The 22,513-nt window shown below is 37.1% G+C and overlaps 1 protein-coding gene across 4 annotated transcripts in view; it reads left to right on the top strand.

Annotated features, from left to right (window-relative positions):
* Positions 1-22,513, top strand: part of vwde.L (von Willebrand factor D and EGF domains L homeolog) — a 61,314-nt gene that overhangs the window by 33,028 nt on the left and 5,773 nt on the right. For all 4 annotated transcript variants that reach the window (XM_018267340.2, XM_041565917.1, XM_041565916.1 and 1 more), the window contains 14 exons: positions 753-1,699; positions 4,014-4,150; positions 5,366-5,521; positions 6,577-6,681; positions 8,273-8,387; positions 11,288-11,538; positions 12,975-13,194; positions 13,906-14,040; positions 14,547-14,639; positions 17,782-18,294; positions 18,803-18,898; positions 19,338-19,433; positions 20,995-21,090; positions 22,406-22,501. In XM_018267340.2, the coding sequence (XP_018122829.1) occupies positions 753-1,699; positions 4,014-4,150; positions 5,366-5,521; positions 6,577-6,681; positions 8,273-8,387; positions 11,288-11,538; positions 12,975-13,194; positions 13,906-14,040; positions 14,547-14,639; positions 17,782-18,294; positions 18,803-18,898; positions 19,338-19,433; positions 20,995-21,090; positions 22,406-22,501 (3,056 nt within the window). The remainder of the gene's footprint in view (positions 1-752; positions 1,700-4,013; positions 4,151-5,365; positions 5,522-6,576; positions 6,682-8,272; positions 8,388-11,287; positions 11,539-12,974; positions 13,195-13,905; positions 14,041-14,546; positions 14,640-17,781; positions 18,295-18,802; positions 18,899-19,337; positions 19,434-20,994; positions 21,091-22,405; positions 22,502-22,513) is intronic.

The following is a 22,513-nucleotide window of genomic DNA, read 5'->3' as shown; positions in this document are numbered from 1 at the left end:
TGATAAAAAAACACACATTTTTAAAAAAAGGCACGAGTAGATCCATGAAATTGTCCAGCTGGGCAGGACAGCTTGTATATTAACATCTGTATTTATGAGAACAGTTGCCTAATTTTATTGCTATTTACATGACATAATGACATTTAAAATTTAACATTTTTGCATTAAAGTACAATAAATATATACATTAAAGTATTTTTTAACAATTGTTAATGTTAGATTTACCTGAAATGTCATTTTATTATTTAAAAGTAATTATTTAATTATATTTCATTACTATATAATTTACATTTAATATAATCTATTTTTAATTGTTTATTTTAATATTAATTTTGAATTGTGAACGTCACATCAAAATTTCAAAATATCAGCAAACAGATATAAATATACATTGCTTATTATTAAATAATAATGCGAAACAACCTTCTTGTGTTTTTGATTGGGATTTTAATTTCTTTTTAATTTGTAAACTGTTACCATATAATTTATGGCCATTGACCACTGAAATATATTACAAAGTATAAATAGAGATGAGATATTGCCTGTAAATGGATTTGTAAAAGTTTACAGTTGATTTTGCAACCAATTAAAACATAAGTTTACAGAATTTTATTTGGAAGAATTCAAGTGTATCAAAATTTCTAGATTGCACGTATAATTGAGTCACATTTCCAATCCAAACAAACAAAATAGCCCTTTGATTATATATTTCTTAATGAAAGCGTAAAAATGTTTTTCTTCTCTGTTAACAGAATTTCTGCCGGAGGAAGTTTATTTGATAAAATCCCACCATTTTCACAATTTGCACAAAATACTCGATATTGCAGCTGTAATCCAGATAGATTGGATGTGTTTGAGTCTAACAAGCTTCTGAATTTTCCAACTGATACTTTTGCTTGTCATGGAAGTGATAATGTTCAGTTTTATGCACTTATACCAGGGTTGGACATCACATCTGAATACATAAATGCCCATGATACAATCCGAGATATAAGTAAGCGTTCCACTACTGATAGTCTTAGCTATGGACCATTTCCTGAAGCAGTCGAACAGCATGACAATATAAGAACTTTTAACATTACTGAGCCTATTGATGGAATAAAAAATACAATTTCAGATACGCTAATCCAAAGGAATACAAATCAAGTCAATAAATTAAGTCCTGAAAAAAAAGATGTTAAAAATAGATTTAAACGCCAAAATTATCAGTACATTTCAACTTTTCCATATCAAAGTCTTAGCCAAACAGACTTAGAAGGTTTTAGCTACTTTTTTCCTGAAGACCATTCCACCGATGCTCCTCAGGAATTTTTGCCTTCTTGGCCAACACCATCAGGCCTGACTCATTTGTATGTTTCTGAATTTTGCCAACAATCGGTTATCAACTCAACCATTGGAAAAATATGCAGTAATTATCTTGAGAAACATATTATGGATGTAGTTCAGATGTGCATTGTGGATGTACTGTTAAAGGATGACCTGAGCTGGGCAGAGCCTGGAGTTGCTCTATTGGAAAATGAATGTGAAAGAAATATTCTGGAACTAGGACTTCATAAAGAAGAATTCTTCAAACAACCCTTCAATGATATATTGATAGCCTTAACATGTCCTAATCACTGTAGCGGAAACGGACAATGTATGGACTGGGGATGCGCTTGCTTTGAAGGTTTCAGTTCCTACGACTGTAGCATTTTGGAAGGTAAGTAGTTCAAAGGCCATTGGTAGTAAATAACTCCTGTATCAATGTTGTAGCATACCCAAAGACATAAGTAAAATCTTTAATGTTTTAGCCGTTGGGTAGATTTGTGTTACACAAATTTCTGTTTTTACAAAGGTTGTTGGAAAAATTTAAATTCTAAAACATTAGAGACAAGTTATCTCCAGGATCATAACAAATTTTAATTCCTTTATTTAATAATTACATTCAAAGCCATCCAGACTGTATAGTGTATTAACTACTGACGTGTTTTGTGCCATATTTCCTGGCACTTGGCTGACCAACAGTAGAACATAATGTGACAAAACAAGAGATAGGGGAAGTAAGGGGGGGGGGAGGATATGAGAATCAGGACTGGACTGGGATTCCAAATAGGGCCTGGCATTTCTAGTACTCAGAGGCCCTAACAACCGCCATCAGTCCACTTAATAGTCACTTTCTATGACATCTTTCAGCAGCCCCTCTGGCATTTGCCAGAACCCACAGATTGCTAGTCTGGGCCTGATGAGAATATGATAAACAAAGGGCAATACGATTAAGCGTAATGATTGAGAACCTGTGTTACAGAATAGGAAGGGGGAAACACATTGTTAATTAATGTGAAAATAAAAGGAAAAGTGGGATGGTAGAAGACAGAAGATAAGGGTGGGACACGCTCGGGTAAAGGGACAGTGATTGCATTTGATCAAACTCAAATTTTTTGGAGAAATGCAGATATATGAATTTCTACCACACCATACTATCTCTCAGTGAAAATCAATGCCCCTTGCCTCTTTGAGCACAAACTCAGTATGATTGCCTACTCACAGAGCACCAAAGGTTGGTTCCTTCTTTGCTTCCATTAACTATTTAACACTATGAAGAATATCATACACCTATAACACAACGCAAAGCCTTCATAATACAGTAATCACTTACCATTTCAATGAAACATGTTCTGCAAAAGTGTAAAACTTGCAGTGCTATTAAGATCATATTATATGCGTATTAGTACCATAGTTACATAGTTTAGTTGGGTTGAAAAAGTCAATCTAGTTTAACCCCTCCAAATGAATCCTAGCTCCTGTACATACACACACACATACTGACTAGTGATGGGCTGATCTGACCCGTTTCGATTCGCCAAAATTTTTCGAAACGTGAAATCAATGGGCAACAAATTTTTTGATGCAACATTTTTTTTTACCCATTGGTGGCAAAAATTTTTGCTCATCACTTATACTAACCCTTTCATACACTCACATAAACTAAATATACAAATATCTATACTAATTGTAGATTTTAGTATTACAATAGGCTATTATATGATGCTTGTCCAAAAAATCTTCCAAGCCCCTCTTAAAAGCATTAACAGAATCATCCATCATAACATCATCCAGCAGTGCATTCCACAACCTCACTGTCCTCACTGTGAAGAACCACCGTTCTGCTTCAAATGAAATTTCTAGTCTCAAGGGGTGGCCTCTGGTGCGTTGATCCTTTTTATTGGAAAAAAAGACCTCCCACTATCTGTCTATAATGACCTCTAATGTACTTGTAAAGATTAATCATATCCCCTCCACAGAAATCTACCCCAACCTTGACAGTCTACCCTCATAATTTAAATCTTCCATCACTTTAACCAGTTTAGTTGCACGTCTCTGCACTTTTTCCAGCTCATTTATATCCTTCTTAAAGGAATTGTTCAGTATAAAAATAAAAACTGGGTAAATAGGCTGTGCAAGATAAAAAATGTTTCTAATATAGTTAGTTAGCCAAAAATGTAATGTATAAAGGCTGGAGTGACTGGATGTGTAAAATAATAGCCAGAACTCTACTTCCTGCTTTTCAGCTCTCTTGGTTTCCACTGATTGGTTACCAGGCAGTAGCCAATCAGACACTTGAGGGAGGCACATAGATAATAAGGGTTGCTTTTGAATCTGAGCTAAATGCTGAGGATCAGTTGCAAACTCACTGAACAGTTATGTCATACTGACTAAGTATTGTTCTGTTCTGTTATGTTAAACATCCAGTCACTCCTTTATACATTCAATTTTTGACTAACTAACTATATTAGAATTTTTTTTTATTTTGCACAGCCGATTTACCCAGTTTTTATTTTTACACTGAACTGTTCCTTTAAGGACTGGAGCCCACTGCATACTCCAGGTAAGGCCTTACCAGGGACCTATAAAGAGGCAAAGTTATGTTTTCAACCCTTGAGTTAATTCCCTTTTTTATGCTAAAAAAATTGTTATTGATACAGAGCCTGCAAACAAAATAACAACATGCTGACAATATGTTTACTATTGTAAAGATCAGGTGCCTGAGATTCTGGATCTTGAAAACAAGGGACTTTGTGATATTCGAAAATACGCCTGTACTTCTGTAAGGGTATTTGGTCTTGGCTTTAAAGAAACATCCACCCTTAAGTGTGAGTTTACTAAGCAGCAGGTATGTTCTTCTGTGATGTTAATCATTGATGTTACTTGTAGCTAGAGGATTATTGTTAATGTATTCTATAGAAACTGGTTCAATGAGTTAAATCAGCGGGATTTTGCAATTTACTATATAAGGTGTCATTTTTATTTGTTTAAAGTGTTTTATGCCATAAATACTGACTTACTCTGTGCTAAAATTCAGCCATGCTCCCAGCATTCCCACACCTTTAGCTAGTCAGTGAGAGTTGGTGACCCCTTTATCTGAAGCTGTATAAATCACAAATTTAAGCAGAAATTAACTGCATGCTCAATAACCCAATGGATTTATCTCAACCAAATGCTGTGCATTTCTGCCATGTAATATTACAAATCTAATGTTATAATTTGATATCTCTGACATCAGAGAAATATGATATAAGAAATAATGTACACCCTATATAAGGATACGTTACCACTGAGTTCTATACCGATGTAAGATAGCAAGGCAGCAGGTTGAGTGCCTTTATATAGGTCATGAGCTGTAAGGTGATTTCTTCTGTATAGTATATTATAGTATAGTTCGTATAGTAGATTATCACAAGCTTCAGCAAGTCATGTGACATAAGTAACATCAGTAAGCACCATTTATACATATATATTTTACAGGCTAGTTAGGGCTTTTCAAATGTTACTGTTAATTTCCACTTTCTTAATTGACACTACAGGTATAGGATCTATTACTTGGAATTATTATTATTATTATTATTAACACGTATTTATATAGCGCCAACATATTGCGTAGCACTGTAAAGTAAATGTGATTATACAACTAAATCACATGAATTATAAACATAGAATGCTTGGGACCTGGGGTTTTCCAAATAAGGGGGTTTCCATCATATATAATACCGTTATTTATGTCTACTAAAAATAGTTTACACCTTCAATAAACCCAACAGGATTATTTTGCCACCACTATGGATTCATGCAGCTTAGTTATCTTCAAGTAACAGATGCCGTCTTATTGTTAGAAAGTAAAATTAAAGTAAAAAAAAAAGATAATTCAGATTTAGGGTTTTCCGATAAGAGATCCCATACATGTGTATGATTATATTACATTACAAATTGTAACAACGGATGATGAAACAATGACAAATTGTTGATCTTACAATGACATATTCTGCCCTGCTATAAGTGTTGCCTATATTAAACAATTTCTGTACGTTGTACTCTCCTGCAATGCTCCCAGTATAGTGGTGGAAAGTGGATTTTTGCAGAGCCAGTGCTAACAGACGCTGCCTTCAGGAATGCTAGAACTGTAGACTGTCAGTTGCCTGTAGATGAACAACAGCCTGATGGCATGGAGCCAGTGGACGATAAACCTATAGCAAAATGGCAAATTAAGGTAAGGTGTAAATGCTTTTATATTTTCTTTTTCATTGTAGTAATGTCCTTTCTGTTGAAAACAGTTTCCTGTTTGGCTGTTTATATTCTCTGCACTTTGGCATCTGACTCCTGAAACAATGTTAGAGAACCCGCTAACAGACCTGAAGGAGAACTGACTTCTTTGATATTGTTTTAAGAGTCAGAAGCAGAAACGGTATACAAATATTCCTTTCGATTTCAATTACATTTATGAACAACTTTACATGTTTAACGGATGTTGAAAGTTGCTTACCATGACATTTTCATTTGTTACCCAACATAAAACTATTTTTGGCTGAAAATCACCTCTAAATATCACCAATAAAAAGAGGCAAACTGGTTTAAAGCCAAGAAAGTCCTGTCTGAGGATCCTATCAGTGGGAACACCTTTCTAAATAATGTTCACATGTGACAAACTGTATTAAACTTTGAACCAATCAGGATTTACAGTTCTTTTTATAATAGACTTTTATAATAGTGAGTGCTCAGGGGATGCCATAAGGAAGATGTACCTTTGAGCCTTCTTGTCTTAGCCTACTAAGGGCCTGATTAAATAAGGCTCAGTCATTGTAACGAGTCGTAATCTACATACACTGAATAGGGGGCCCAAAGGAAGAATAGAACACATACCGTATATACTCGAGTATAAGCCGTCCCGAGTATAAGCCGAGGTACCTAATTTTACCTCCAAAAACTTGGAAAGCTTATTGACTCGAGTATAAGCCGAGGGTGAGAAACGCAGCAGCTTCTGGTAAGTTTCAATCAAAAAATTGAGGGTTTCTGCTCCCATTGGAGGTGTCGTGTCTCGTTTTTGGACGCCGGCGAATATTCTTGGAGACTATTCTTACACGCCGGCGACTATTCTTGGACGCTGGCGACTGTTTTTGCGCTTGACCCGAGTATAAGCCGAGGTAGAGTTTTTCAGCATATTTTGGGGGCTGAAAAACTCGGCTTATACTCGAGTATATACGGTATCATGAAATTTTATATTAATATTAATATTGTGTATTTTAACTTTTGTTCATTTATTTACAGGTGTCTAATGATGGTTATACGTTTAGTAACTCTAAAACAATGACTTTATATGACGGAGTATGCCAGAATTGTGATGCGCTGTCAGATGTTTTGTGTACATTAAAGGTATGGTTTGTTTATTCTTTATGGTGTAAATGTTGTCATCTGCCATCCTTTACAAAAAAAACCCCTCCAATCCATATAAAACAGTAGAGGGCCTGCTGACGCTGTAGATTAGAAAAAATAATTAGTAAATAGAGTAGGGGTTTTGTCCATGTAAGTGATATTGGCTTATAGCAGCATTTTTAAGACTTGAAATAGGTTTCTGAAAATATTAGGGTATTAATCATTTGGAAATCAGTAGGGTGAGATATAGTGAGGAATTTAAAAGTCAGTTAGGAGAGATTTGGGGGACCACATTTCTTGCCTTCTATACTCATGGAACTATGATTAACTCATTAAAAAAGAATCAAAAAATGGTGTGTATATCTGCTCTTATGGAATAAGTATGCATATGAATTTACAAAAGATGTCACCATGTGGTCTCATCACAAAAAGCCCCAGTCCAAGGGTTGCCAAAAATTGGAAATTCAAAATATGTGAAAAAGACCCAAAAGTGATAAATGCAGTAGCACAAGTATAACATTTAACTATGTTTATAAGGGCATGTGTAGCCTAGCTACTTATGCTACTGCATTTATTACTATTAGTTTTTTTCATATATTTTGAACTTTCCAATTTTTGGCAACCCTTGAACTGGGGCTTTTTGTATTGAGACCACACCGTGACATCTGTTGTAACTTCATATTCATACGTATTCCTTAAGAGCAGATATACACACCATTTTTTGATTATTTATTAATTAGTTGGCCATAGTTCCATGAGTATCTAAGGCAATGAATGTGGTCCCCCAGATCTCTCTTAACTGCCTTCAGCATATCTCACCCTAACTGCCTTCAGTCAGTCAGAACAGCTGCTACTTGAAGCACCCATGGGGGTAGCCCACAGTTTGGAAACCAGTGTTTTATAGGCACAAAGACCAAGGCAGGATTGAGGTGTATGTGTAGAGCGACATGCCCACTCTGTCTACTATGGTTTTACCTATAAAATGGTTAGTGACAGTTGTAACTAGGGACCTTTTAAATACTCTCCAAAAATTAGTTTTCCCGTTTCATTTTATGCTGCTAAGTATCATTTCTGCCTAATTTTTGTATTAAAACTTAAAAATGCATTACTATTTTTTGTTTTTATTAAGACCTCTCCTGTCAATTAAAAACTCATTATGAGCGTATATACGTTATGATACCATATCTGCTGTTTGCATTGACAAAATACTGAGACACATCAAGCTTCACTGGGATAATGATTGGTCTGCCCACCTACTGTTGTTGTGATTAGCCTTGGTGAACTAAGGACCCACAGCTGTGTAAAACAGACTGCATTAAACCCTCTGTTTATTTTACACCATGGGAGATTTGCACAGACATAAATCAGAGTTTCAGTGTCTGTGTGGGATAATGGAAACCCAGGTGTGGATCTGTGAAAGAGTACAGCTGCTATACAAAGCTTGTGATGTATATTTTGACAATGGTATTGTGATTTTGTAGAAGCAATGTTGTATGTAGCAGAACACGAAGTTTCCAAATGACCTGAACTATTAAGATATGCTTAAAAAATGAGCATTATAATTCTTATTTACCTTATGCTTGTCTTACAGGAGAAAACATGTAATATAGATGGACTCTGCTATGGAGAAGGTGAATCCAATCCTACAAGCCCGTGTTTACAATGCAGGCCGGATCTGTCAAAGCTAACATGGTCTATTGCTGAAAGTATGTTTGCTTCTTTTGTTTGCTCATTCTTAAAGGAGAACTAAAGCCTAACTAAAGACATAGGGCAGAAATGTTGTACATTATGTTTCAGGCTTCTGTACAGCCCAAGGGTATCACAGCCCTTTAGCAGTAAAGATCTGTGTCTCCAAAGATGCCCCAGTAGCTCCCCATCTTCTTTTCTGCTGATTCACTGCACATGCTCTGTGCTGCTGTCACTTACTGAGCTTAGGGACCCACTCACAATATATACAGTGTATATACAGTGAATAAAGTACCCCCGATTGTAAAGTATAAGGATATTATAAGTTACCAAGAAGTTCCAGGACCACATACAGTAAGTACCGTTTATAAGGATATCATTTACAGGATATTCATGGCTCTAGTGTATTATATGTAATATAAATCTCACAATATATGGCACGTGCCTCTTCTGCCTACCCCTAGTTGCTCAACGCACACTCAGCCTGTGCATGTCACTGACAATACTAACAAAATCCAAGACGAGAAATTATTGTGACAAATTTAAAGTCCTATATCATTATTACTAAAGAGATGCTAAACCTTTAGGCTGGTTCAGTAAATTCAGTATATAAAATATGGCATTGCTAGCCATATTATTATTATTATTATTATTAACATGTATTTATATAGTGCCAACATATTGCGTAGCACTGTAAAGTAAATGTGATTATACAACTAAATCACATGAATTATATACATAGAACATATGGAGTTACATACATCACAATCAATACTGGTACAAAAGGTGAGGAAGGCCCTATGCAAATAAGCATACACTCTAAAGGGAAGGGAGTAATACACAAGGTGTGGGAGTGGGCAAGATCGAATTAAGTGGGTGAGAAATGTGATACTGTATGTGGTGTTGCATTTGGTTGTTAAGCAGAGTGAGGGTAGGCTTCTCGAAAGAAGTGCGTTTTAAGAGATTTCTTGAAAGCAGAAAGGTTGGGAGAAAGTCAGACAGACTGTGGGAGAGAATTCCAGAGGAGGGGTACAGCCCTTGCAAAGTCTTGAATGCGAGCATGTGAGGAGGTAATGAGAGAAGAATTGAGTAGCAGGTCAGTAGAGGAGCGTAGTAAGCGGTTGGGTGAGTATATAGAGATGAGTTCAGAGATGTAGGGTGGGGCAGAGCTATGAAGTGCTTTGAATGTCAGGGTCATTTATTTGAATTTGATTCTGAAAGATAGCGGAAGCCAGTGCAGGGATTGACAGAATGGCGAGGCAAAGGAGGAGTGGTTGCTGAGGTGTATGAGCCTCGCAGCAGTGTTCATTATGGACTGGAGAGGTTACAGTCTCTGGAGGGGGAGGCCAATTAAAAGAGAGTTACAGTAGTCTAGACGCGATATGACGAGCGAGTGAATAAGAATTTTGGCAGCATCTTGGGTGATAAATGATCGTATTTTGGATATGTTCCTTAGGTGGAAGTGACATGATTTAATAAGTGACTGGATATGAGGAGTGAATGACAGAGCAGAATCTAGAATAACCCCAAGGCACTGGGCCTGGGGAGAGGGGGTGATAGTAGAATTGTTAATTATGATGGATACTTCCGGGATGTTATTGGTGTTAGTTGGAGGAAAGAGAACCATTTCAGGTTTAGAGAGGTTTAATTTAAGGTAGCGTTGCGACATCCAGGTAGAGATAGTGGACAGGCAGGAGGCAGGAGTATCGTCAGCATAGAGGTGGAAGTGGAAACCGTATGAGTTGATTAATTTGCCGAGGGAGGAAGTATAGAGAGAGCATAGTAATGGTCCCAGGACAGAGCCTTGAGGAACCCCAACAGAAAGAGGTAGGGGAGAAGATGCTACTCAATTGTAGGAGACACTGAAGGAACGATTGGTGATGTAAGAAGAGAACCAGGACAGGGCTGTGTCACGAAGGCCAAGCGAATGGAGGGACTGGAGGAGGAGAGGGTGTTCTACAGTGTCAAATGCAGCTGAGAGATCAAGCAGTATTAGTAGTGAGAAATGATTGTTGGCTTTAGCGGTTAAAAGGTCATTAGTTGGTCGAGTCAGGGCAGTTTCAGTGGAGTGTTGTGGCTTAAAACCAGATTGTAGGGGTCCAGCAGGTTATTGTCAGAGAGGAATGAGGTTAGTCGGTTGTAGACTAGGCGCTCAAGTAGTTTAGAGATGAAAGGTAGCAGAGAGATAGGTCGGAGGTTGTCAAGATTGGAGGGATAAAGAGAGGGTTTTTTTCAGAATGGGGGTGACAAGAGCATGTTTTAGTTGAGAAGGAAACAGTCCAGTTGAGAGCGAAAGATTAAATAGGTGAGTTAAGGCTTTGATTAGACAAGGATTGGTATTGCGGAGAAGTTTTGAGGGAATTGGATCAAGCGGGCAGGTGGTAAGGTGAGAAGAGGCCAAAAGCTTTGAGACTTCCTCATCAGTGACAGGGGTGAAGGAGCACAGGAGAGACTGGGGAGTGTGGAGGGAGGGTGGTGGAAGTCTAGGGGGGTTGAGATAGTGTCAATTTTGTTTTTGAAGTGCTCAGTAATATCTTGAGCAGAGACAGATGTGCATGGAGGGGGTGGAGAAGGGGAAAGGAGAGTGTTAAAGGTGGAGAAAAGTTGTGCTGGTTTTTTAGAAAGGGAGTTAATGAGTGAAGTAAAGTATGTTTGTTTGGCTTGGAAGAGGCTGGTGTTATAGGAACGCAGGGCAGATTTGTAGCTCCAATTTGTAACTTTTATGGGTTAGTTCTCATTTTAGGAGATACTTATCAAAGGTCGAGTTTGTGAGGTTTGTAATAAGAATAATTATCACACAGCAATTTAATGTTTACCAAAATGTTTAAATGTGTTAATTGTTAGTAAATAAAAGATAATAGGAGGGAAATATTTTAGGTGATGAATAAAAAATGATGCTAATTTCTGTTCTTTATTTCAGATAACCAGCCTCCTGTGATTGATTCCTTACCAGATAAATTACAAACTTTCTATGGGGAAAACTTTGTTTACCAATTCGTCGGAGCAGACCCAGAAGGTTCTGCCATACTTTTCACCTTAGAATCTGGTCCTGAAAATGCAAGCTTATCCCCAGCAGGGTTGCTCATATGGAAAGTCATGTCGCCCGTCACGCAAGAATTTGTGTTTACTCTAACAGACGACTGCAATGCTCAGACTAAAGTAACTGTGGAGGTATGGTATATGTCTGTGGATAAATCAACATTTTTTAGTGCTTTAAAAACAGGTCCACCCCAATGAACACCTTTTACACTGTTATTACATTGTACATCTGTATATACTGAAGTTGCTACTTTTACAAGTGGTTGGAGTTCTCAGATTAATTAATTATTGTAATGTTGTTACTCTTGTCAATGTGTGACATATGTATTACTATACATTCTGTACCGTTTGCTGGCAATATGTGACAATTAGTTGTGCAGTGAATGTAATACTCATTTATGATGATGCGCCACTAGCATTTACTATAGCTGTGTTGTTTACTTTGTTCTATCTAGTAGATAATTACAAATATTTACTTGTTTTATAAGGCATTGGCCAGCACAGTGAAACCTAAATAACTGTTTTAGGGCTATAGCACACATGAAGATTTCAGGTGGTAGAGCAAATTTATCTTGGATGATTATACTCCTGAAAATGCTTTGCCGCCGGCTATAATGTAAATCGTTTTTGGGAAAGTAGCCTGAACTTGCCTCACGGGGAAAGGTGGCATAGAAGAATCAGATGAAAACATAATGAATTTGCCAAAAAAAATGTGACACAAATCCAAATACAATGCTGGAAAATGTTTTGTGGTCAGATGAGACCAAAAAGAGTTCAATGAACGGCACAATGAAAGTGGGAAAAGTTAAAAAGCCTTTATTGTAACATGGCTTTAACCCTGGTCACAAAACATTTTCCCACATTGCATTTGGGTCAGTGGTAGGACTGGGCATTTTGTTTAAATACAAGGGAAAATAAAGTGGTTAAAAATAAAAGGAAAGGCAGGATTACAAAACCACCCCAAAATGTTGCTAATTACCCCTTGTCCTGAAACGCTGGGTTATTTTTCTCTTTGTCCCTTTTTGAAGCTTTGTTATATATAATCTTAATGCATTTATTCATGTGTTTAACCAATGATATTTCAAACACAAAGTTTGTGTTAGAACAGACCATGCATGACTAGCTCGCTTGGCGATGTCCCAAATGAGCAGATCTCTCCTGGATCGTGGGCCCTATCGGATCATAATGTATCTGAAATGGGCAGTCCGACCACAGGACCGCAGAAATGCAGAGATGGGGACATGATCAGATGGGATTTTTTAACCTGCCTGATCAAGATCATGCCGACTTTCGGCCAGATATCAATCGGGGAAGCCCGTCGGATGGCCCCACACATGGGCCAATAAGCTGTCAACTCGGTCTGTCTGCAGCTTTTATCGGGCCAAGTATAGGGCCTTAACAAACAGAAGAAACAACCATAATTCATACAAAGTGCTTTGTGAATTACATCTCTTATCTTGTTTTTAGCTTAGAAATATAAAATGAGCATTCACTCACCCTCTCATGTCCTTCCGAAAGCTGTTTTCACTATTGATTTGTTTTCAATGCATGTTCTCCTTTCTCTGCAGGTAATAGTCAAACCCTGTGGCTGCATTAATGGCGGCTCATGTGTGACCAACATGAACTTTCCACCTGGAAAAGGAGAATATTTGTGTCTTTGCCCAAATGGGTTTGAGGGGGATAACTGTCAAGTAAACATAGATGAATGTCAGTCTAATCCATGCGGCCCTGGTAAATGTGTCGATAAAGTGAATGGCTACCACTGTGAATGCCCTTTGGGGCTAAAAGGTATAAATACTAACAAACCCCTTTTGCTTTTTGGCGCTGCACAACTTAACCCTTTAAGGCCAGGCAATGCCCAGTCTATATCTTTCATATAAAAGTAATATCAAAATAAGTGTTATGTCTTTAGTAACAATGGTCACCTACAAAAAGTATAAATTATATTGGGGTTTCTCAAGATCTCTTTGGAAACCAATGATCTTTCCTTACCCCATCATCTCCTAACTTTCAGGACAGTGTAATAATAGCTGTAGCAATCATAACCACAGCCTTTAGTGCTAAATTTAAAATTATTTAGAAGACCATGTCACACAGAGACCATTTTCATCACACAGAGACATACATTTTTTTAAAAGTTATTTCCTTTTTCTCTGTAATAATAAAACAGTACATTTTACTTGATCCAATATATAATTCATCCTTATTGGAGGCAAAGCAATCCTATTGTATTTATGTAATGTTTACCTGATTTTTGACTAGATTATCCAAATTACAGAAATATCCCTTTCCCAGAAAACCCCAGGTCCCAAGCATTCTGTATAACTGGTCCTATACCTGTAATAGATATAATAACTAGTTCACTTTAACATGACATGGAACACAATCCAATACATTGTAAGCAAATAAACACCATGACATCAGAAACTGATCTATTTAAGCTGATTTTAATTAAGGTTTAGAAAATGATGTTATTAATAAAGCCATTACTCGTTTTAGGAATAACATGCCAAGAAGATATTGATGAGTGTTTATCCAGCCCTTGTTTCTCTGGTGTATCTTGTACTAATACTTATGGATCATATGCATGTGGCCAATGCCCAGACGGCCATCAAGGCAATGGAAAGATATGTAGTAAGTACCTTCTGTACAATGTCATCAGCAGAACACTTTACATATCCCCCTAACGCAGAGAAACCTACAAACTAGGGCTGACCTCAAGATCTTGAAAATACTAACCCCTAGACCGTAGCAGTCCAATATAATTTCTCTAAGAAGGACAGATTGGTCCAAGATCTGTTATTCATTTTCTGTCAATACACAAACAATGAACTAAGATTTGAACTAAGAGTGGTTAAATTTAATTAAGGTTATTAAAAATAGATAATTAATTAATATGCTTCTATGTGTTCTTCTGGCTTTGATACCCCACTCGCAATGCAGCTGCACTCATTGAGGCATCATACTATGTGTCTACTTACTGAAAGAACAACAGCAGCTATTAAAATATACTGTGTCCATTTTACAGTATAAAATTGCCACCTCAAATATCATATTAGAATGCGTCCAAAATATATTAGAATACGATGAATAGGCTGGACGATTTCAGGACTGTAAACTTTCTCTTTTGTGTCATACAGCCCAGATATTGCTGACAACACAGATGCCAATAATGGTGTTGACAGATATCTTTACAAAAGCACCTGGGAAAAAAGAAATTTACATCCATGGAGGTAAATTACATAATAATGAACAATGTGTAATGTTTCTAGTTTTCAAAGCTGATAAAGAACTACTATGACTTGTAATTACTTGTAATGTGAGCCACATTCAACTGTAAAATGAGTTGGGGAGCAACACAATCATTAAAAATGTTCCTGTTGGTGCCAAATAAGGGCGGTGATTTGGTAGCCCCTATGTGGATTGGCAGCCTACAGGAGGCTCTTCTAGGTAGTACACCTTGTTTTATGCACTAAACTAGCCTCCAAGCCTGGAATTCAAAAACAAGCACATGCTTTGAGGTCACCAGGAGCAACAGCAAAGACGTTGGTGAGCAACTCCCCCCCCCATCAAATAAAAGAAGGAGCCAGTTTATACATTTGGAAGGGGGAATATCTTTGTGTTGTAATGCAACTCCAAACATAAAGTTTCCATTAGAGTATCTAAGTTACTCTGTTGAGTGTCATTGTGCTCAGAGCAGATGTGCAGGAGTACAAGTAGCAGGCCATTCATTTTCAGCTTGGGCAAGGAATTCCTGAGTTAAAGAATTAGCCATGGTGCATATGGAAGCTTCACATGCCTTTCATTACAAAGCAGTTGGTTTTGATCAGGATGACTGTGTTCTTAGCACGCCATAGATGTGTTAAAGTGATCCTGATAGAAAAAGCTTTTTCCAGATGGACTTTGAAATAGATTAAAACCTTGAGTGCCTTGGCACACATAGACTGCTTTTGTGTCCAGTTTTGTCATTTCCCAACAGAACTGTAGGATTGCTGAACATTGTGTTTAATAACTGTATTAATTAGAGTGACCTAATTTGCAGTGTGTATAGGGCCATCAACCAACCTGGAACTGCATTAGCCGTACATCTGCCTTTTGATTGGGTCATTTGGCCAGTGGGGTACACATGGTCATCCATGCTGGTCATCCATGAATACTTATGTTCATGTTGTTTATCATGCATGTCAGTCCATGTAAATGAAACCATTTAGAGTTTTGATATGAGAGAGTAAAGTAGTGTTATGTAGGAGGAAGGTTACTCATAGAATTTTAAAAAGCAGTGCTGGTAAGACTTTTCTGTTTCAAGCCCCCATTTGAAACCTTTGGTGAGGGCCTCCTTCTATCTCATAAAACCGTTACAGATACATGAAGATATCCAAACTCCCATGCCCTATTTGACCTATTTGATTTATTAATAAAAAAAAACCTCAAATCAATCGGTTCGGAAAAAAATAGATAAAATCGAGCAAAAACCCAAATTGTCTGATATTTTTGGACTTTTTTCTCTAATCCCTTTTTTTTTTGCCCAAACCCATTGCAAACCACGATAGCTAGTTTAAATTGAGATTGGTGACTCTCCCATTGACTTGTATACAGTATATGAGATGGCGGATTAAGGATTCTGTCTTTTTGCAGCATCGTGGTATAATATCTTCTTTGTTAATCTTATCATCCAGGATTAATAATATGGATGGGTATTAATGCTTAGTGCTGCTGTTGACCTACACTAAACACTAACAGCCCAAAAGAAATTAATTTGTTCTACTGCTGAAATCATTAATCTTCTTTGATAAATGTGTCACTTATGAAAATGTTCCATCCTAACATATAAGTATTGATAAACATGAAAAAGATTAAACTACTGGTAACTCTTATGTATTCTTCAGTTTCACCTGCCCCTGAATCGTTGCCTTACCAGTTAAAAAAGTTAAGAAAAACCATTGATATATGAAATATAATAAGGATCAAATGAAGCTACTTGGCTTTTATACACAGCGTACATTTAATTTTTTTGTTGTACTGTAGCTGCCCTTTTCTCTGAAACTTCATCTGAGAGTCCACCAAACATATTAAGCCTGCCGGTTATCTTTATTCATTTCTTTTACTGTTTTATGAAATTTCTAGCTTACTGCCCACTTTTTGTACTGAGAATTTCCTTATCAAATGGCTCCCTGGAACATCACTCTTTATGAATTTTCTCTGTGCTCATAACTAGAGGTCTAATGAGGGGCTAATGTTTGATTTAATTGATTTTGCACAGTGACACTATGTTTTCTAAATATCATTCTAATAACATGAGGGGTACAGAGACCTGAATATGGAGCCTATTTGTAATTGAACCATTAGTGCAATCTGGCTCTAGGCTATCATCACTTACCGTATGAATTCCTTTTGCTTGGGTAAGACTGTGTCACCACTGGGAAGAACAAATCCAAAACACATTCTTTCTCTATGGTAGGAATTTAGCGTGATGTCAGTAGTTCCCTGTAATAACTTATTACAGATGGAAGGCTGATATTGCATCCCAAATGTGCTCTGACACAACAATCCTGTGCTTAGAAAAAAAATCCAGCACGGATTATACATTTGCTATACAGTATGCATGCATATTAGATCATTAACAACCTGTATAATGATAACACCTGCAATCATTTTATGGAGGATTAATTTGCTATGTAGGAGTGGCATAAAATAAACTGTCTCTCTTGTAGAAAAATCATATGATTTCAATTACAGCTGTAGGTATCTGAATTTTCTCTTTAGTACATTGCAAAACAACACTCATCACTTCTCAGAAACAGAAGATGTTGTCTCTATTATTCTAAAGTAGGATCTAGTATTCAATAGAATGGATCTTATACATCATGAAAATAGATAGGCAATGATGTACACTACATTTATGAAGGAAGTTACCGGACCCATATTTCAGGACTGTATCTGATTGGACTTTATCTTTTTAGTCTAAAATAGAGCTTTTTCTATTTCTCCTATATCCTATATGTTTAATTTGTATCCTTATTATCCATTATCCATTAAAGAGGTTGGCTCAGAGCTGCTAATAGTATCCATTGGGAAGTCTGTCGGAGCTGTCCCAAAACCTTTTCCTTTACTCTTGTTATTACTTTTAGTGCAAATGTCAAAGTCAGTCCCGGTATGGCCAGTCCTACATTCAACTGTCATCTTATTCATTAAGAGCTCAATTGCTTCATTATACATTTTATATGAAGTATATGAAGTCTCAGCATAATAATTGTATAAATAATAATAATTAACTTTTTTAAATGGCATTAATCTTCGATTGTCCACATTGCCAGTTGCCGAATTAAATGTTCTTATTAAAAAATATTTTGTTTTTATTTTATGCACTTATTTTAGGTTCAGCTTTAAAGTCAAGTCTTGCTGTTCCGAGTCCAACAGTGAAACAGCAAACAGACAACCGCTCCTTCCAAACAACCCGAGGTCATTCATTAAGCCTATCCTCCAGTACTGCAAGAAGAACGACTATTTCAAAGCTACTAAATGGCAGAAGAACCACCGCAAACCTTTCTCGCGCAGCCTTGATCACCAGTCATGCGATGCAGCCAATTTCCAGAGGGAACAGTACTAATGTATATCCAACTTCCCCAGCTCAGACTCACAGCTCAAAATATCAGTCTGTTGCATCGGGAAGCACCGCAAAGAACAGGACTGATGAATTTCCAAAACAAACTGATAACTATTTACTGACTTTAAATAGCGCTAATCAGGCTGTTACCATGGCATCTGCGAAACGGACATGTGCTGATTCGCCCTGTTATCCTGGAGTTATTTGTGAACCAACCGTGAGCGGAGGCTTTAAATGTGGACGATGTCCTTTCGGCTACTATGGAGATGGCTTAACGTGCAAAGGTACAGTTTATATAGTACAGGTATAAGACCTATTATCCAGAATGCTCAGGACCTGGAGCTTTCCAGATAACGGGTCTTTCCGTAATTTGGATCTTCCCACCTTAAGTCTACTAGAAAATCATGTAAACATTAAATAAACCCAATAGGCTGGTTTTGCTTCCAATAAGGATTAATTATATCTTAGTTGGGATCAAGTTTAAGCTACTATTTTATTATAAAAAAAGGAAATAATTTTTTAAAATTTGGATTATTTGATTATAATGGAGTCTATGGGAGATGGCCTTTCCGTAATTCGGATCTTTCTGGATAACGGGTTTCCGGATAACGGATCCCATACCTGTATTTAATTTGTCTACAATTTAGTGTATTGTAAGTTTGTGTTTCTTTATCATTAAGTAGACCAGCACGGGCATCATGTACATGCTCTTACCTGTAAGACACTGGTTGATAATTTGTGTTTTTATTCATATACTGTAGTTGTGACTTAACTTGCTTGTTTTTGGTGCAGCAATTTGCCGGCATCCATGTGGAAAGAATATGGAATGCACAGCTCCGAATGTTTGCAGATGTAGGAATGGCTACTCTGGATACAACTGCCAGATGGGTGAGTGTTTCTACTAATTTGCCCCAGGGCCGTATTTATATTAATGCCCCCCAGGGCTGGTGCCTAGGACGGCACAGTTTTGGAGGCAGCCCTCGATGTGCCTATTTTTTAAGTTTTTATTTGTATTTTTTTTAACCCCTCCACCACGGATTTCCATAGGAAATCTGGTGACGGAGTTGAGGGGGTGAGGTGAAGGGGGGCCGAGGAAGCAAGCGGAAGTGATGTCACTTGCACAGCGCGCTGACGTCACTTCTGCTGAATACACCATGTGACATCACACGCACAACGTGCTGACATGAAGCGCACAACATAAGGGCGTGTTTAGGTCCGATGCCGAGGGCAGCATCAGACCTACATACAGTCCTGATTTGCCCACATACAGTAAATGTATACAGCCGAATATAAAACCTTCCTTGTAATTAGTCCCAATCGTTTGCAGCTGTGTGTCGTCCTGACTGTAAGAATCGTGGGAAATGTGTGAGACCCAATGTTTGTGAATGTGCTCAAGGATACGGTGGAGAAACGTGTGAAGAAGGTAAGCACTTTTGCTTGCTGGGGATGCCAGCTTACTACTATTGTATGTGCAGGTATGGGACCTGTTATCCAGAATGTTCAGAGCCTGGGGTTTTCAGGATAAGGGATCTTTCTGTAATTTAGATCTCTATATCTTAAGTCTACTATAAAAATCATACAGGGGGTTATTTACTAAAATCTGATTTTATCTCATTTTTTTAATTAAAGAAAGCTCGACCAAACTTCCATGCACAATTTTACATTACTTATCATTAAAATAACTCAAAAAAGTCAGGTCAGGAAAAAACTCGATAACATCGATTTTTTCCAGGTTATCGGCCACAAACCCCAAATTGTTCAGATTATCGGGCTAAACCCAGCGCAGACCACTATATCTTCAAATTGGGGTAGGGATATCTGCCATTGACTTATACAGGACCTCGACAGGTTAGAGATGCTGGGTTTTTGGTTTCAGGCTTTTTGTAGCATTGGGGTATAATAAATCTTGAAAAATTTGATTTTTTTTTCCATGAAAATTTTTAATTTTTGCCCCAAAAATCACGACCAAAACCAATAAGATTTTGCCTCAAATAAGGATTAGGTATATCTTAGTTGGGATCAAGTACAAGGTACGATTTTATAATTACAGACAAAAAGGACATCATTTTTTAATGATGGATGTGGCCGTATATATAAATGAACAAATAAAAAAAAAAATACACATCTACATGGAATTAGGCTTGGGGCAAGCAGACAAACATCCATATTTGAATGAAAAAACTGTATACAAACACAAATGTGTTCTTTATCACAAGATAAATAAGCCTGTATTTTTCTTTAATTATGATCATGTATTTGTTTGAAAATAACACTATGGGAGATGGCCTTCCTGTAATTCAGAGATTTCTGGACATCCGGTTTCTGGATAAGGGATCCCATACCTGTACTAATTTCACAGTTAGAGGTTGTTGATTGATTTGCATATTATCGTTGTGGAGCACAATTTGGTTGTAGAGCACAATGATTAGGTAATATTGTACTATAGCAAACCAGGTAGTTTTACCTGGATAAAAAGAAACCCTCTAAGTTATTTCATTACAAATTAAGTATTTCATTAAAACTGCATTAAATCAAAATCGTATTTTACATTGTTATAATACATACGAGCCATGAATATTTATATACTTATAAACAGTGCTTAGTGATGTCATTTCTGTCACATGACTCACTGAAATGTGTTTTTTTTAAGAATAAAGTCCCCCTTGTTCTAAAATATAAGGATATTTCAAGTCACATTGGAGTTCTATTACCTGTATAACAGTACTCTACCTCGGTCTCATGGCTTTATATGAACATGGTACTCTTCGGTTATAATATCCTTATATTTTATAATATACTTAGGATAAAATATAAATGTGATGTTGCATAGAAGATGTGATGTAGAAGACAAATGGTCCTACTCGTTGGTATTATTATTGAGATGTATACCGTAGATTGTAGTGAAATGGTGACATGTCTATAAGGTAAATCATGTGAATCTAGTAGTGAGATTTTTTTTAAAAAAAAGTATGGACCTTTTGCAGCCTACTGTGATCTACCATGTGAAAACGGCGGGACCTGTCAAGCAAGAAATGTCTGCACCTGCCCCTTTGGTTATGTTGGACCAAGATGCGAAACAAGTAAGAATATGTGAAGTTTATTTGCAGTACTGTGTATTTTTTATACGGCAAAGTGATAACGATGGCATTCTTGCCACATCTAAGCAACAACGGTAACCAGTAGAATGGTCACATATAATTATATAACAAACATATTCCAGTTACATCTCATGTCAAGAGTATATATGTAATTTGTGACCCCAATGCATGAGCAGATATCGCTGCACAGAGTCTGCACACACTGGCCGTAGTGTTGGTTGCACACTCTAAATCCCTTCTGTTGAGGATAAATATTCGCCAAATTGATAATTCCAGCAGCAAAACTGGTTTATTTACAGACTATTTATTACAAGTCAATTTGTTGGCTTTAATCCTAGTGAGTACTGGCATCATTTCTATGGACATTTAGGGGCACATTTACTAAGCTCGAGTGAAGGATTCGAAGTAAAAAAACTTCGACCATCGAATAGGCTACTATGAACTTTGACTTCAATTCGAAGGATTCAAACAAAAAAATTTTGATTATTCGACCATTCGATAGTTGAAGTACTGTCTCTTTAAAAAAAACTTTGATTACATACTTCGGTAGTTTAAACCTACTGAGGTACAATGTTAGCCTTTGGGGACCTTCCCCAGTTTTTTTTCGTTCGATTCGAAGGATTTCATTGTTCGATCGAATGGTTTTTCCTTCAAACGTTCGATCGTAGGATTTGCTGTAAATCCTAAGAAATTCGAGATTCGAATTCGTAGGATTTTTACCTCGAGGGTCGAATTCGAGGGTTTATTAACTCTGGATATTCGACCCTTAGTAAATGTGCCCCTTAGTACCACAACAAAGATACTGCTGGGGGGCACATTGCCCATCAGTTAAAATTTACCTTTTAGATACACGGAATTTTATGTCAAGGCATATTTATTGCACTTTATTATCTTAATGATTTTTTGACTTGTATTTGACTCTGTATTAATATGATTTTTTTTACTGAAGATTATGGGTATTATATCCTTGCCTTTGGGAAGTGAGAGTTCCCCCGATAAATTCCGGGTTTTCGGGCAAAAAACAGAAAAAAAACGATTAGGGAAAAAGTAAAAAAAAAATCGGATGATTCAGGTATTCACTTGATTTTATCAGGTTTTTGCCTGATCCCATTAATTCGGGTTATTTTATTAATACATAAGGCAACATCGGGATGGGAGTTTGGTCGAGCCCCCACCTGTCTGCATGTTATACAGTATTTTCAAAGCATAATTGTACTGCTGAATGAAAAACTTGGATTATATCTCCTCCTGATGGCAAATACTTACATAGTGTTTATCTACTCTCTTCTGTTTGCAGTGGTATGTAATCGGCACTGTGAAAATGGCGGCGAGTGTGTCTCTCCAGATGTGTGCAAGTGTAAACCTGGGTGGTACGGACCAACATGCAGCACAGGTAACTGCAACT

Source organism: Xenopus laevis, chromosome 6L (assembly GCF_017654675.1).
Source record: "Xenopus laevis strain J_2021 chromosome 6L, Xenopus_laevis_v10.1, whole genome shotgun sequence".
Lineage (NCBI taxonomy): Eukaryota > Metazoa > Chordata > Amphibia > Anura > Pipidae > Xenopus > Xenopus laevis.
Note: the sequence above shows the minus strand (reverse complement) of the source record. Positions and strands in the feature narration are given on the sequence as shown.